At 37.2% G+C, this 17,672-nt stretch overlaps 1 protein-coding gene and 1 long non-coding RNA gene across 3 annotated transcripts; one reads left to right on the plus strand and one right to left on the minus strand.

Moving 5' to 3' along the window:
* Positions 1 to 804: 804 nt before the first annotated feature.
* Positions 805 to 6,499, minus strand: LOC114246883 (3-hydroxyacyl-CoA dehydrogenase type-2). Of its 2 annotated transcripts, XM_089729969.1 has the most exons (6): positions 6,162 to 6,499; positions 5,346 to 5,510; positions 3,400 to 3,564; positions 2,573 to 2,701; positions 1,652 to 1,760; positions 805 to 1,088 (listed from the first exon to the last, which is right to left on the minus strand). In XM_089729969.1, the coding sequence occupies exons 1-6, from the start codon at positions 6,168 to 6,170 to the stop codon at positions 898 to 900; spliced, it is 768 nt and encodes a 255-aa protein (XP_089586095.1). In that variant the 5' UTR covers positions 6,171 to 6,499; the 3' UTR covers positions 805 to 897. The 2 variants fall into 2 exon arrangements, with proteins under 2 accessions (XP_089586095.1, XP_089586100.1); XM_089729974.1 differs by lacking the exon at positions 6,162 to 6,499 and having other exon boundaries at positions 5,346 to 5,519.
* An 896-nt stretch (positions 6,500 to 7,395) lies between these two features.
* On the plus strand, positions 7,396 to 13,315 carry LOC149503544 (uncharacterized). Its single transcript, XR_016323551.1, has 2 exons — positions 7,396 to 12,425; positions 12,961 to 13,315. It is a non-coding gene; the product is annotated as an uncharacterized LOC149503544 (long non-coding RNA).
* Positions 13,316 to 17,672: the final 4,357 nt, after the last annotated feature.

The raw sequence follows: 17,672 nt of genomic DNA on the forward strand, positions 1-17,672 counted from the left end.
TTCACCACGACGGTTCAGCCACGAAGGCTACTAAAATGAGGCTGCTCCTCTCGTAACTGAACCAAAAAAATATTTTATAGCTGTTTATATGAAACACCACATCACTTGACACATCACTAAGAATCATTCTCTACAGAATTTATTTATTACGCGTCTCTTCATTTGTATAATCGAATTATGCTGTGTCCACCAGTTCAGTTGGAATGGAGCAACCATAAATAAAATACCACGGCCACATTTGTACCATGTCATTACCTCACATTGTCTTTTATACAATATAATTATTAGTGAAGTTATTGTTGTCGCTAAATCTTTAAACTTATTTTTAATGTATCGTTTAGAGGTGTCATTAAGTTTAAAACAGTAAACACAATGATCTATCTTTAGATTGCATCATAGATACATGTATGGCGGTGTGTAACGCAAGTGTATTCATTTGATGGTGATCAATAAATATTGTGAGACGCACGTACACGCCGGCGCGCGGTGACGGACATGCGTTCGCACCGTCGCACGTTTTTGTAGAAATAAATGATATTTTCGTTTAAATAATTGTGTCTTTGCTTTAAAAAAATAAGAACCACTAATTCCAGTACTAATTACAATACAGTAATTCCATTACCTACTTCGAAATACTTCAATCTGATTTACAGTACTTTTAATCTCACAAACAATAAATAAGGTAAATAAAACCTTAGTTAGTTACATATAAGCATCAAATCGGAGAAAAATTACGACATTTAAGATCTTACAAACAACAATAAGGCAAGGGAGACATACCACTAACTACATTAAAACAAATAGTCTATGTCAAACTTTGTATAAAATTTATTTCAACATTTACTAACAAAAATTTGTAACTACATAATTTCTACATCTTACTCACAGTCTTAAAATTTAAGGCTGCATCCTGAGGGAGCCGTCTAATCTTATAGTTTCGCCGTTTAGCATCGGGTTTTGAATGATGCTCTGAACAAGCAATGCAAACTCTTGAGGATGCCCAAGTCTAGAAGGGAATGGCACTGACGCTTCCAGGCTTTTGATCGCCGGCTCTGGCAATTGTTCCATCATAGGTGTACGGAATAATCCTTTGAAAATAAAGATTGCTTATTATTTTGATAGAGCATACTGTAATTCTTCATGGGTAAGTATCTTTTTTTTTTTCCTACCTAAGCTGATAACCTTGAGAGGCTATTTCAGCGTAACCTTAACTAGTAGGTGAGCTCGCGGGGCTCAAACCTGACGACGTTGCTAACACGAACCCTAGCAAGAGTCGTGCTTCGCAGAATCTACCACCGGATCGGAAACGCGACCCACTGAGAAGATCCGGCGAGAAACTCAGCAGACTGTGTCTGAGGGTGGTAAAGATACTCTGTTTCTGCAGCGAAGTAATCATGCGTTCCAGTTGAAGAGTTGGAACACCCGTTATACAATACATTTGAAATTTAGATCTTATATTTCAGTCCTCAGAACGATAAGTGGTGACTGGAGCCCACGGTGATCATAATGTACATATTGCAACCCACCTTGAAAGTGAGGAAGCTTCAATTGTATTATATGCTACTTTTTAACCAACGTATAGCTGCTTCGCCATAGAATGAAACTGAAGACTAATTATAACTAAACTATATATCAGATTAAATATGAATACCTGGTGCAATAGTAACGACTCGGATTCCTTGTTTGGCCATGTCCCTTGCAAGAGGCAATGTCATGCCTACCACGCCCGCCTTCGAAGCAGAATAAGCTGCCTGTCCGATCTGACAATTACACGTTACGTTTGCAAATTAATACTATTAAATCCATTGACAAAATTTAAGCCTGCATATTAGCCGACTTAACCTAATAGGTGTATGGCTCTAATAAAGAATGAAAAAAAAAAACCCACATAGCTTCAGAATAGCTGATAGCAGGATTTTCATAGAAATTCATGTAGAAATTCACTCTTTGATTATTAATATCAATGTATAATATAATATTTTTTTAAGGTACATTCCCTAATTTTTTATTGGTAATACGAGCTCACGGACCACCCGGTGCGGTGTTGAGCTTATCGGAGCTCCTAGACAATAACCAAGAAATGCAGCCATCCTTGAAATATTAGTTGCCCATCACAGTTTTTACATGTGTTGTCCTAACCAAAACGGAACGCAAGACGCCATACCAACAGTAGGTAGTTAATCTAATAAGACATCGGCTTATAGATAGGCAAAATAAAACAGTTCACTTTTATGCGCTCTTCTGTTTATCAATTAAGTTTCTTTTTTTTTTGTTTATAGACGTTTTTAGCTACCAAAAATTTTATTTTGGAAATAATAATAGTATTTTTTAATACGCTTTTATTGGCTTCAGACGTATGCATGTTTGTAACGGAATCTTTGAACATGATTTTGATCCCCTTCAAAACGTCGGGTTGATTCAAATTTATTTTCTATTTTTTTGTTGGATTTTTTATAAAAGCGTATTTTGTTAGTTTTTTGAAACTATTATTTATTTTAGTAATAGATCTACCATTCCTCGCCTTTAAAAAAATAAATGACACTGACAAAATTAAATTTGGTGGGTTTTTTACCTGTCCATCAAATGCAGCGACACTGGCCGTGTTGATAACGACTCCACGTTGTCCGTCAGCGTCTGGTGCATTTTTCCCGATTAGCCCCACTGCTAAGCGAATAACATTGAATGTTCCTATCAAATTTACCTGTAAATTATTTTAATACTTCATTTAAAAGTTTTTTTGGTAATTTTATAATCATAGTTTTACTATTTTAAACTTTCTTATGCTTAGTATTTGAAATTAGAAGTTAAAATGCAATTATTTAAAAACATTGAACACTAAACTAGTCAAATCTGTACAGAAAAATAAGAATATTACCAGAGAGACAGTCAAGGAAAAAATAAAAAATTGTATACATTTTTTTTCCTACCTAAGCTGAGAGCCTTGAGAGGCTATATCAGCGTAGCCTTAACTAGTAGGAGAGCTCACGGAGCTCAAACCTGATGACGTTGCTAACACGAACCCTAGCAAGAGCCGTGCTTCGCAGAATCTATCACCGGATCGCAAACGCGACCCACTGAGAAGATCCAGCGAGAAACTCAGTGGGCTGTGTCTGAGGGTTAATTTACTCGTCGAGCCTTTCGTCGCAAGCGACGGGTTCGACGAGAACGATGACCGGTGCTTGAGGTACCTAAAAGCACCGTTAGTGGATCGGGAGGATCCGAAATGACGTGTTTGGGGCGATGTCGACTGCTTTCCATTCTGTCCGCAGGATCAGGAATGTAGTTACAGGGGGCCACGATGAGAGGGTTCTCGTGTCGTGCCGCTTTATTGAGGTGATGCCTCTTTATCGAAGTGTTTGTATACAAGTACAAAAATTTAAAATTATTTGGAAGTTGTACCTGAATAGTGTTTTGAAAGATGTTCAAGTCAAATGGTTGTTCCTTTTTGAAATTATAAACTCTTGATGCACTCGCAACGCCTGCACAGTTTATAAGAGCATCTAATCGACCAAACTTGTCTAAAGTTATCTGTAGAGCCTCCTTCACATCATCTTCTGAAGTTACCTTTGAACCAAATAAAAATTACAATGATAATCATCAAGACTAAGTAAGAGTATATGCTGGGTGAAATTTGTTTACCAGTGCAACCATCTCTACAAACGCAACAGACCTTTTACCTACCAGTAGATTGGTAGGTAATGATCGACCTAGCATTCAGTGGTTATTAGAGATATCACAACATTAATGTCAGTAAAATGGGTTATACTCTTAAAAGTATGGATGGATGGCAGTTGCATTTGAACAACACACTTTCTTCTGTTTGACTATATCACAACCTTATTGATAAACAAGTATTTCATCTCTTAATAAATTAAGTAGATGATGACAGAGCTTTGCTCGGTTTTTTTTTTATAACTTGTTGTGTCTTTAAAGTGGTTAGTTGCCCTCAATTAGGAAAAATAGTATTATTATTCGCCAATAGATGTCGGGAAGAGTTGATTATTGAAAACAGGAATAAAACAACATTTTCTGAAAATAAATCGTAGCTAGATCGATTTATCGCCCCTGTATACTAAATTTTATGAAAATCGTTGGAGCCGTTTCCGAGACTCATCATTCTATAAATATATTTTAATACACAAGAATTGCTCGTTTAAAGGTTTAAGATTATTCAAGGCAAACAATTATTTGACATAATATTTTACAATTACTATGATGTAAGCATGTTATTTATTGATAAGACTGTTGATAACTGTTGTTATGAAATATAAACCATTTATTTTTGTAAGTGTGTTAATATTTTTAAATATTATCAGTAGATCTCACTTATGAATTAAAGTAAAAACCCCATAAGTTGTTGTATAAAAGCAGAGTAAAACAAGAAGAATCGTTTAAAATAAACTAAAAACAAACAGCTTAAATGAATGGTATAGGTTTGAAAAATGAAAGCACAAGAAAATGTTGAGTGTTTGTACTGCTAATTATTAAACACAATCCACAATCTCCTTTGTCGTATCACTCTAGTCAGAGCAGTCATGGTCGTCATTCAATATTATTACTGTGGGCAGATGTTATGCGCCTCACAAGCAATCGTCACTTCTCCCAGTTTGTGGTGAGCCTGGTACACTGAAGCTAACAACCGCCAACTGCCAACTTGACTTGCTCCACATTGCTCTGAACAACAAGGTGCTCTAGGGAGTCATTTCCGCGCCGGGAAATATGTAAAAAAAATGATAGTATGTGCCCATGCACAAGCAGCGAAAGAGCCTGCTTAATGTCGACTTCTTAAAGAATGGAGACGTTGGTGCTAAGTTCAGTCCATGAAATAACAAGCATTCGTCTCCAGCACCACATAGCATCCACCATCTTTTTTTGGACTTTCTGCCAAGTCCACATCTTCCCAGCATATAAATATATGGGGGAAAACAAGAGTTCGTATGAGCCCGATCTTTTTAGCTTTGGTGAAGCTTCTGTTCTTCCATATCTCCTCAGACTGTTCACTGCAGTTCTTGTAGTCACCATACACCGCTTTTTTAACTTAATCTACATTACTAATTTTTTTGTACCCATAGTAGTCGCAAGAACCTCAGATTGCTAATATGTATTGCTTGACCAATCTGGTGATGAGTAGTTACTGCAGTGCATAGACATTGCAGTGAGAACGAAGTCAGTTTCTATTGTATTATTAACAAGTGCTTTTCCTATCCCTCTTCAAACCAGAATGAAATGATGCTTCAAATCAGATATGGACAGAATAGTGCAAACTCAATATATACATTGCTACCAGTAGATTTAATAATTAAAAAGTACTTAATAATTTGCTTAAAAAGAATAAATATACTCACATCAACAGGTGCAAACACTGCATTCTCGCCAAGGCTTTTAGCAGTATTTTGACCTTTGGTTGAGGGTAAGTCACAGATAACAACTCTGCCCCCTTGTTTTACTAACAGCTCAGCAGTAGCTTTTCCTAATCCTGATGACCCTCCAGTCACCAAAGCTACTAGGCCCTGTGACATAAAAATAATTACAGCAATCTAACAGTGTTTTTAATTATTCCTACTTCTTTATAGATCGTTAAAAACCCAAAGGACAGAAGAAAACTATTGTTGGTTGGGTTAATTACATTGATGGTGGTTCAGCAAAGAAGGCTGTAGTTATCACTGTCGCCAACTTTAAATAACAATCTCAGAAAAATACATAGTAACAGGAATCGTAATCACACATATAATATTATAAATATTAGGTATACATATTTGCTAACTTTCTGAAAGATCATAAAAGTTTTGGGGTACTGTACTAATACTTTTACAAAAATATTCCAATCACATAAAAACACAAATTTAATTATTACCTGTCATCAAATTTAATTTAATTATTACATGTTATCTGTCAGTAATGCGTATTTACATATCTGTCATTTTTAAGTTTGTTTTAAATATTTGTTTAGTAGGAAAGAGTTTAAGTATAATATTAAAAAAGCTACGAAATTAATACTATTGGTTATCAATTATTAAGCTTATAAATATTTCTTAGTACCAGTTTAGCCCTGATTTCTTACTTTGCAGAAATGTAACTATTTCAATAGATGTCTCTTTGTATGCCTACTCAAACGTTAAGCAAATGGTATAAAATATAAAAATTAAGAATTTCACACTAACCTTAAACATTTTGCCGACTTAAATAATAATATGATGAATTTAAGACTTGTCACGACCTTCGGACTATGGTCAAAGATTCACTTATGTAGATTTTTAAGTACGTGTATCAATGATTTAACATTTTTATTTGAATTAACTGATAGCATAAGATTTTTAGAAATACATAATATTCATTCAGAATTAACCATTAAATTTTAAATGAAATGGTCTTACAATTTAGAACTGTATCTGTATTTAAAAGTATGTTTTATTTTATACGTAGTGCTTCTTTAGTTTAAAATTTTAAATTCATTAAAATTAATTTTTGTTTTCACTATTTTATTATCTGTGCTCTTCCATTTTTAAGCCAGTTTTAGACTTTTTGGCGGGAACGCATGGAGTGAAGTTGTGTGATTTGTTTTATTTTGTCTATTTAGTGTTTCTTCGGGTTTAAATGTGTAATAATGGTGTTTTATTAACCGTTTAATATCTGTGAAAGTGCACAAATGTGGAAAAATGAAACAAAGGCGCTGGACTGAAAAAATCTTAGTAAATGACCACCATTTTACTGAGATTAGATTTCATCTTATATCATCTCATTTAATTTCATCCCAGTTGATTAATGTCTCAAATTAATCATTTTCATTTCATTTCACTCAATAACATCATTTTTCATAAAATTAAGAATATACATTAAAATAAGACATGACTTAAAGGTCTCAGTTACCAGGTCATAAAATCTCTTAAAAAAAAAGCCAGTTTTAATTACACCATAGACAAAACAGATAATGGTCAGACTGTCAAAGGACAATGCCCATTTTCTAAGGTGAATGAAGTTAGCCCCTCAAAAAAATTTTTCTTTCTTATTTTCTACTTATTTTCTATTAATTCGTTTGTTCATTATTTGTTCTTGATTGTTCACTGTTAATAATTGTTTGTTCTGCATTTATTTATTTTAAAAAAATTATTAAAAATGTATGTACAAGTTAGCCCCTCGATTGCAATTTTTTATATTTTTTCGTCCTTAATGACTCTTAAATATTCATTTTCGATTGTTCTTATATAAAACACGTTTGTTCTCTTTCGAAATTACTCGTTTTTTGTTTAATTTACTATTTGTATTAGTAGATTAAATGTATACAAAATATGTGTACTGCGCATGCGTCAACTATTATGCCTAAATGTATGATTTAGGCATTTGATATGAAATGTATGATAATGTAGGTATACATTATAATAACTTTTTTACACAGTCGAAATTATATTCCTAACATTAGTAAAATAACATTTTAATAATTTTTTTATAGGTTATGTATTGAAAGTGTTGGAAAATTATTTCATGTTTTAGCTGGAAAACGACATTGAGAATTATATGCAATACAAGATAATGGGCTCCATCAAATGAATTCGAATGAAACCAAATTGTTTACCATCCAAATTCGATTGTCTGGCAGATAGAAAACGAAAATTCACTCAAAGTGAACCTCGGCCTACATTTGTGAAACGGCAAAGACTCACTATTGTCAAAGTGATTGAAGAGACGACTAAAAATGAGATGTGTTATATTATGTGTTCCGTTTGACGTCCGAAGTCCATTATGAGAGTACATCGTATGATTTCCACTGCAGGTCGCTAAATTTGACTACTTCCGTTTCCTAAGTCCCATCTACAGCGCCCTCTATAACGTCTGGAACCGATCCAACAAGCAAAGACAAGCCGCCATATTTGTCATTGTTGCGTCGTTTTTTCCCACGTGCGGTCGTTAATATTTTAAGAAGTTAGTAATTTAAAATGTTATAAGCAACTTTCGAGATTTGAAGTAGAAAGTTTGTTTCAAACAAGTGTTATGATTATCTTCCGTTTCGTGAACTCCAAGGCTCTACAATGAGTGACGAGGTTATCGCGCCTTTCAAAGTAAAATTTAAGTGAGGATAGTTCTTCGATTTCTTCGGATATTTCTTCGGGTTCGTCGGAAAATAAAGACTAGGGACCAGCAAGAAAACTTCGAAAAAGTGACTGGTCGCGAGATCTGAATAAAAGGTTTGACTTACTGTCGCAATAATGGGTGAGTCATGTGAATATTATTTTAACTTCGAATCATGCTATTGCTGGTCGTGCACCAGTGGTCCCGCCTTTATACTTACAAATACCAACATCTTATAATAATAATGTCTTATCTGGTTTCAACTTCCAATCGAAATTAGACAACGACGAATAGTTTTTACGTCTGCCACCAGACCGTCCGTTACCAGAAGCGGGTAGGTTTTGAAATTTGAGCATTTCTATAAAAGAACCAGATATGCAAAGATTTGACTAGCCGACTTGGAACGCGGTGCAGTATTCGGAGGTTCAAAAAAAAAAAAAAAATGTTTTCCTGCGTTATCTAATGCTCTTTTGGCACAGAACGAATGCGTTATGCTGCCATACAAAACCTTGCCGACGGGTCAAATTCAGAGAATGTTCAGCTTAATACTTCCGCCTTTTACGAAAAGTTTAAACCGCTATTCGGTAACGATTTCGCCTATAAAAGTTTCTAACGATATCCTTCAAATAATTTTCGTTAAGCGAGCCGAGGTTATACGATAGCGTCGTAGATACCTCATAAAGAAATTAAAGGATAGATATATCAGGGAAGATATAGAGAAAATATCTTCTTCTTGTGATTATGTTTAACCCCAACTTATTATTGGCATATATACAGAAAATTGGTGGTATTGATAAATTACAAAAGCGGCACCGTCTGCTACTCGCATCCGGCCCGCATCGCCGGAACCCTCGGCTTGTACTGCCAATGCAAAGCCATGTCGAGGTAGGCCACATTCCAATACATCTAAAGAGGCCGAAAACAGATATTGTGAGCGATGCTATCCAAATAATTCCTCAGCAAGAAAAACGGGGAGGGGGGAACAAGTACAAAGTGGAACGAAAATCAGGAAATAAAAATAAATTACTCAACAGCATTTTCAGGCGGATGTCTAAGGCTATATCGAAACACCTGGACTCGATCCACCAAACGTAATATTGAAATTAATAATAACTTTATGTCAATCAAAATCCAAAATTTAATTCAATAGAGCTTTAGAACCCGCACCCCCGACACCATCTTTCAGATTTCTTCTTTTCATACTTCCCAAGACCAATAAAAAATCGAACAATTTTCAACCTCAAGGCATTGAACAAGTACATGAAACAGTCTTTTTCACCTTTTCCACCATCGAGTTCCTAAGTTTTATAACAGATTGGAATGTCAAATTGGATATGAGCCAGGCCTATTATCATCTATCAATGACGTTTCTCGGGATCAGTTATCAGGGTCGTCTACTTCAGATGATATGTCTGCCATTCGGCTTAGCTGCACCACCGCGGATTTTTGCTTCAGTGACAAACTAAATAGCCGAAATACTTCGCCAGAAGGGTCTGCGACTAGTGGTTATGTGCTTGTACACCAGGGCAGAACATCTCCCGCCATCGGAGCAAAGCTTATCCATATTATCTGGAACCGCTGCGTTCATTGACAGTGCGTTTCCAGAGGTCTTTTTTGCCACGTACCAGCTGGCTATGGAATGAGCTCCCTCCGCGGTGTTTCCCGAGCGCTATGACATGTCCTTCTTCAAACGAGGCTTGTGGAGAGAATTAAGCAGTAGGCAGCGGCTTGGCTCTGCCCCTGGCGTTGCTGAAGTCCATCGGCGACTGTAACTATTCACCTTCAGGTGGGCCGTATGCTTGTTGAAATCTCAAGTAACTATACTGAAACCTTAGAACTCATATCTCAAGGTGGGTGGCGGCATTTACGCTGTAGATGTCTATGGCCTCCAGTAACCACTTAACACCAGGTAAGCTGTAAACTCGTCCACCCATCTAAGCAACCGGTTATGACACTGACGAGCTTGATAGACTTTCTGGGAATCGTATGGGACACCAAATCCAAGACAAAGTCCCTGCCCAAGAATTTGCTCGTGCGACTTACTGCCGGCGGTTGGAACCTAAAGCAGGCGCAAAGCCTCTTAGGATATCTCAACTTTGCGACTTTCATCACCCACCGGGGAAAGTTGCTTTGCCGAGTCCTTGCAGTACCACAGCAACAAGCTCAGGAGGTATCCTCATTTACCAAAGCAGTATTCGGACGAGGTACGTACAGAGCTGGATTGGTGGTTAGAGAAAGTCAGTCAGAGCACACCAATTCATCCACAGAGAATGGCCACGAACCACGTCATCACCGACGCGTCGGACATTCAGTGGGGAGCCCTTGTAAACAACAGAACAGAATTTTCCTACATAAAGAACGAGGGAGGAACCCGGTCACGATAATTGCTAGATCTGACTGGAAAATTGCTTAACTTGGTCCACCTCAAAGTTGTACTTCTCCCTCACCACCTACCGGGACTGTACAATACTGAAGCCGATCACCTCTTACGCAATCGCGGCGGCTTGGAGTGGTATCTCACAGAAAAAGCAACTACTAGGCTATTCAGCCTGTGGGGAACTTGTTCGCGTCTCGGACCGCTCATGGATAAAAAAAAAAAAAAAAAAAAAAAAACTGTTTACCTCTTGTGAGTCCGCGCGAGTAGGTATTTTGCCCTGAAGCAGTGGTGCGTCTCGGTTTGAAGGGTGGGGCAGCCGTTGTAACTATACTTGAGACCTTAGATCTTATATCTCAAGGTGGGTGGCGCATTTACGTTCTTGACGTCTATGGGCTCCAGTGACCACTTAATACCAGGTGAGCTGTGAGCTCGTCCACCCATCAAAGCAAAACTCGAACGCCTGCCTCTACAACGCGTTCAGCAGATCTTGGCATTACTGACTAGCATGGCCGTTTCCGCCGCTCGGTCTGATATCCAGAGTGCTGGACCACCTCAACTCAACCTCAGGTCGGTACATACTAGTGGTACCCAAGTGCAAGAAGCCCCTGTGGAGGCCAGACCTGAAATCACCTGCCCTCAAGCGACTCAAGAAGCTCAGAGATCTGAACATCAGTCTGGTGGACACTGACAATGCTACCGCCAGGCTGTCAGCAATCTACACCTGGAAGCTTGGTTCATTTTGGGTGGGACACGCTGACAGGGACATGGACATTGGCAGGAGAGAGTCTACGATAAGAACATACGCCCCTATTTGGAATAAGGGGTAAGGTTTTGTCAAGAAAATGTATTAATTCTCGTGTACCCGAATTAGAAAATGTAGCTAGATTTCTCTGTTATCTGTATTTATCTCATGGTCTCTCCTACCGGACCATTCTAGTTTATAAGTCTGTTATATAGCGTCCGTTTGTGAAACTCTATCGGATATAAAAAATAGCTTCGAGCCCGACAGTGAAACATACTGAAATCTATTTCCTTGACAAAGCCTGCACCTTCTAAATTACTGATATTTGGGTCGAAAACTAATTGATCTTCACACCAACAGTCCAGTTGGACATTCGTGGCTGCTCCTGACCAATTGATCATCGATGCAGTATACTGGCTACGCAATCTAGTGAATATGACACAGCAAACCAGTGGGAATATTTAATCTATTCTTAGCAACTAAAGGCTCCACTAAGCCAGCTACTGCAGCGAGGATTCGTAGTTGGGTAAAAAGTCTTTTAGGAGACTCAGGTATTCAGGCCTCAGTTGGAAGCTGTAGAGCGGTGGTGAAAACTTTAAACTGGGTAGGAAATTACCAAATTAATGATATTTCAGCTAAAGATAACTGACATACTTTTAGAAAGTTCTATCAAAAACTTATTATTAATGCATCAAACACTGATATAAATTCTGAGAAATCTTTCTCAGTATTTTCGTCCTAAATCTTATTAGGTCGATTTGAATTCAGTGGGTAATATTATACGGTTACCTTCAATTAATTTAAATTACGTGCTTAATTTAAGCTTTGCGTAATTAAACACAATAAGTCACATTGTTGCTTTTTAAATAAATCTTATTTTATTTCAAATACAAGCCACCAGGAGATAACAAACAGTCTCTCATAATGGACTTCGGACGTCAAACGGAACACATAATATAGAAATTTTACCTTCCAATAAAATTTGTATTATGTTTCCTAAGACGTCCGAAGTCCAGATAATGTCTTCCTGGGGCTACATCCATCATTATGAGCCGAACAATGACAAATATGGCGGCTTGTCTTTGCTTGTTGGTTCGGTTCCAGACGTTATAGAGGGCGCTGTAGATGGGACTTAGGAAACGGAAGTAGTCAAATTTAGCGACCTGCAGTGGAAATCATACGATGTACTCTCATAATGGACTTCGGACGTCTTAGGAAACATAATACAAATTTTATTGGAAGGTAAAATTTCTATATTATTATACCTTTGCCATCTTGTAGTCAAGGTAGGTGTAACTGTCAATAATTAGTAACACACAGATCTCATAATCAAATAACAATATCAGAAAAAAGGAGAATAGTTAGTTAGTTAGTGGAAGTAGTCAAGATGGGCAAGTGGACCTCAGTTCCTATTACATAAGGTACTAGGAAGTTCGTGATAATGAAGATTTATCACAGTGTAATATCACTTACTTACTTTAACAGTGAAGGAAAACATTGTGATGAAACCTGCACACCTAAATGTCCTTAGGATTTTCTAAGTGTGTAATCCATCAACCAGCACTAGGCCAGCGTGGTGGACTAAGGCCTAAAAACCCTCTCAATGGTAGTGGAGGCCAGTGTCCAGCAAGGGGATATATTATATGGGCTGATGATGATGACTAGGAAGTTACATACTACTACTACTACTACTACAGCACACATATAATCCTATATATTTACAAACTATAAGTTTGTTGGGTACCTAGAAATTGCTAACATTATTTCATATTTCCAGATATCCAGCCACTTGAAAATAGGTGTAGTAATGACAAAGCTATCCAAGTAGCTCCATCACAGGAACACAAAGGCAAGGCAAGTGTGTATTGCCACATCACCCCTTAATATATCTGAAGCAAGTACAAGTAAACAATCAGAACCAGCAAAAAGAAAACTGTTGTTCCTGAGGACAAATTTGACAGTGATGAGTCAAATGCACCAGCAACAGAAGGATCAACAGTTGACTATGAGTTTAATGAAGAAGATTAATTAATATTTATTTAAATTAATATTAATGAATATTAATTTTAATTACCGTGCAAATTTTGTGGTCAAAACATATATGTGTATTTTATAAATAAATATTCATTCTCAGTATTAATGTTGTTTTAATCTTCGATTGAAAAATTGGTTCATATTTTTTAATAACATAAACACGTGACTTTAAGCATAAACATATTTTTTAGGTAAATACTTTATTTAGCTTTGCTGGATTTATCCAAGATTTCGACATACCAAAATTTCATACAGGAAAGACAGAGATAGATAGCTATCTGATTGAATACCCTTCTAGAATTGAGCTTCGAAGAAAGCTCTTTTCTTCTTCTCTTCAAAGTTTATTCTTATTCTTTATTAGAATTTATTCTAGTTTGTACAGCTTCTCTAACCGGCACTGCATGGAATAAATAATCATTACAATTATAAAATATATTTCTGTTTCCATACCATACAATTTTCATAGTTCAAATATTAATTTGGATTGATATGAATTTATTTCGAAATAATTTGTATTAAACATTTGTATTTCCTCAAAATTTCTATTTTTATAATAATGACTGTGACAACCCCATAAATCAAAAAATAAAAATATTAAAGATAACTTATTTTTAAATAATAGATTAAAAATTATAAACAAACGTATTAAAATATTATATTATGTCTATCATTCTTAAATAATTCAGTAAAGAAATAATTTTCGCATCACCGTATATAATTAATATGAATAATAGGGTATTGCCCACTATGCTAAAAAAAAATCATAAATTATGTTTTTTTGATAGATCTACAAAAAAGCAAGTGAGTAATGATATGTTTCCATAAAAAAAATGGAAAAAAAAATTAAAGAAAGATATTATGCACAAGTTCAAATGAATATGTATTATGCTAAAAGTAAAACTTGCTACTTTTGTGTAGCAAACAGCAAATTTGAAAAAAATAATCAGGTCACTATAATTAGTATTGATTTTGATCCCGAGTAAGTTGCACAGTTGTTAGGTAATGTAGTTTCTTTTTGGAAGAATAAAATTTTTTCTAATCTTACACAAAAATGTAATGTTAAATACTTAAAAAAATCTTCATACCTATTTACCTTATAGGGAGTACAAAATATTGATGTGTACAAAGTGAATGTGATTTAATAAAAATAATATTCCAATTTAAATATGTTTTATTTAAAAATTATTCCTAACATACAGGTACAAAGGTTACATATTATTAATCTTTATTCCTTTTCATATATATAAGCCCATATTTAGCACATTTGTGGAAAACAGAATCAAAATAATAATGAGTTGCTAGCCATACAAGACCAGCATAGAAGTCTTATTAAAATCTCTTCAGTAGTTTTTGAATGAAGAGTGAAAATACAAAAATTCCTATTTATAAGCAAGGATTACTTATTTAATTATAGGTACTTAGTTAATTGTAGGTGGCAAACTATCTAAAAACTTTCTATTTTCCACTAAGTTGACATCAATTATCCTTCCTGCATATATATTTATTGCATTGTTTTTTTTTTTATACTGTAACAAGGGGTGATATTACATTTGCAATTTCTGGGAGTTTGTTGAAAAATATATTGCTTGCTTGACTTACAGATAGATCGAAATCATCGCCAATTGAGAGAATGTTCTATTTAATTTTATTCTCATCAAACATAATATAATATTTTGTTCAGAAACATTTGTATGTTTCTCAATCAAGCCTATTATGAAATATAATTCTTGTGGAAGACCAATATATAAACGTGATTTATTTTTCACTTTAGATAAAGTTGTTAACACATTCATTTTTTCAACTTTTTTAGTCTTCTTGAGAGCTATAGTCTGCAGTGCACAAGTCTTTGATGGAGTGGAGATATAGAGAGATAACTCACAGTCAACAGTTGATGCTTCTGTTGCTGGTGCATTTGACTCATCACTGTCAAATTTGTCCTCAGGAACAACAGTTTTCTTTTTGCTGGTTCTGATTGTTTACTTGTACTTGCTTCAGTATGGGCCCCTGGGGTCCATCTGCTAAAAGCTTTTTAAGGACCTTAAAAAAAACTATTTGAGGCCTCGGGAGACCCGAAGGCCGGTACGTATTTTGCACAAAGAATTAGCATTGCTATCCAGCGTGGAAATGCTGCCAGCCTTCTGGGAACGCTGCCAACTGGCGGTGAGCTAACACAGATTTTCTATTTATAAGTAGCTTTATCTACATTTTAAACCTCCTTTATATTTTAAATGTATCTAAAAAGAATAATAGACCGCTATTACAAATTGATTTTTTGTCAAGTTGCAGTTCGCACTTACTAGCTTACTTATGTCACTCTATTGCACTTTCGCATATTCTTATAGCAAAACGCAGAGCATTAACAAACATTGTTTTTTGAAACTTTCTCGCCGGTTTCCCAGTTAACGTAGAAAAAACCGAAGCATTAACCATGATGCAAACACGAGCTGTCTGCGCCTTGGTGGCGCGAGCGGTACAATCGATTTTACGGTCTGCAGGTGTTGTGAGCAGTTCGCGGCCACATGGGTGTTTTAGAGCCCTTCCCACCAAACGAATTCCCTTGCACTCTCTAACCCGCCTGTCGGGTCGGAACGCGATACACCGCCGACCGGGTTTATCTTCCACAGTGTGCTCGGCGACGACAGCGACGACGACAATGCGGACCGCATCGCAGGCCGCAGTCGCCGACGCGTCGTCCCATCCTCATGGTGACAGCGTGCTAGAGTGACGGTAGCGTGCGGCGCAGCCTCAAACCCTTAGGTCGCCCCGTGACCATCACCAGGAGGAGACTGCCTCCTCACAGGGCAGGAGCTGGGCGAACGCCCTCATCCGACCCCTCGCGGCTCGCGGCTCAGCGGCGGCGGCAGAGGGAAGAAGAGCTCTTCCTCTCGTCCGCCGCCTCCTTCTGTGGGATGGTGGATTCGCCGCTGCCGAGCATCATGCCGAGCGTCACGACGTTCGGAAGCTACAAGTCCTATTTTTGCAATAAGGATGGTCAGGATGCGGCGCTGCTCCGCGAAAGCGGGGCAGTATGCGAGCGGGTGCTCCGCCGTGTCCTCGTTGCAGCCACTGCAGTGGTTGCACTTCGGCGTTGGCTCCCTCCGGGCGATATACCTAATACCTACGTTTATTAAATTAACTAAACTTAACTCTTTTGTCTATTTCTAGGCCTTCCAACCAAACATAAGCCATCTCTACCATTTATGTCTCAAAAATGCTAATTTCATTGGAAAATGTATTTGTTAAAATTTTAATGCACTTGACTTGTTATGTCGTGAACCGTATTAATCACTTTATAGTTATACAAGAAAACTCGGAGCCAGATGTTCACTTTGACAGGGTTTTCGAACAAATTGTATCATCAACTTAAGAAAGAATTCTAGTATATATATATTTTTTTTTTTTTTTATACTAGTGAATATAGTGATGATAATAAATATGAAGATGATTTAGGGTAAGCACCATTGTGTTAGTAATAAAAAACTTAAGATTATTATTACTTATTTCAATTCACCCTAAGAGCTCACTCACATTAATAATTTCGATTCGCTCTTACATATTTACCGTTAAATAGACTGACTGATCGATTATAAATTGAGACGAGTTGAAATTATCGTCGTTGGATCATAGACCTATAAATAATATAGTAAGGACACGACATATTGTTCTATACGTACAATTGCTTATATAAATAGCACCCATTTTGAAGGCACACACATAAACATATATTTATCTCGTTCTTACTCAGCACTTTAACTCGCAGGAAAACAATATATTAAGTAACAGTATTTCAGTGGGTACATAAAATGAAACATGAATATACGTAAATATCTCCGTCTCCGTCTAATGAGGCCGAAAATCCGCCATGTTGAGCGCACCAAATGTCATTGTCACGTCAGTTCGGCCGTCTGTTTTGGCTTGTACATTATTTATTGACTTTGATATTGATTTAATATGATTTAATATGGTAGAGATGGCTTATGTTTGGTTGGAAGGCCTAGAAATAGACAAAAGAGTTAAGTTTAGTTAATTTAATAAACGTAGGTATTAGGTATATCGCCCGGAGGGAGCCAACGCCGAAGTGCAACCACTGCAGTGGCTGCAACGAGGACACGGCGGAGCACCCGCTCGCATACTGCCCCGCTTTCGCGGAGCAGCGCCGCATCCTGACCATCCTTATTGCAAAAATAGGACTTGTAGCTTCCGAACGTCGTGACGCTCGGCATGATGCTCGGCAGCGGCGAATCCACCATCCCACAGAAGGAGGCGGCGGACGAGAGGAAGAGCTCTTCTTCCCTCTGCCGCCGCCGCTGAGCCGCGAGCCGCGAGGGGTCGGATGAGGGCGTTCGCCCAGCTCCTGCCCTGTGAGGAGGCAGTCTCCTCCTGGTGATGGTCACGGGGCGACCTAAGGGTTTGAGGCTGCGCCGCACGCTACCGTCACTCTAGCACGCTGTCACC

The sequence above is a fragment of the Bombyx mandarina genome, chromosome 01 (assembly GCF_030267445.1).
Source record: "Bombyx mandarina strain Sakado chromosome 01, ASM3026744v2".
NCBI lineage: Eukaryota > Metazoa > Arthropoda > Insecta > Lepidoptera > Bombycidae > Bombyx > Bombyx mandarina.

What these genes read in the sequence shown, in the direction of transcription:
- LOC114246883 (XM_089729969.1), bottom strand. An exon ending in CAGTGTTTGCACCTGTTGAT is followed by an intron (nt 3,565 to 5,345) that starts GTGAGTATATTT and finishes TTTGGTTCAAAG; the next exon opens with GTAACTTCAGAAGATGATGT. An exon ending in AGTCGTTACTATTGCACCAG is followed by an intron (nt 1,089 to 1,651) that starts GTATTCATATTT and finishes TTATTTTCAAAG; the next exon opens with GATTATTCCGTACACCTATG.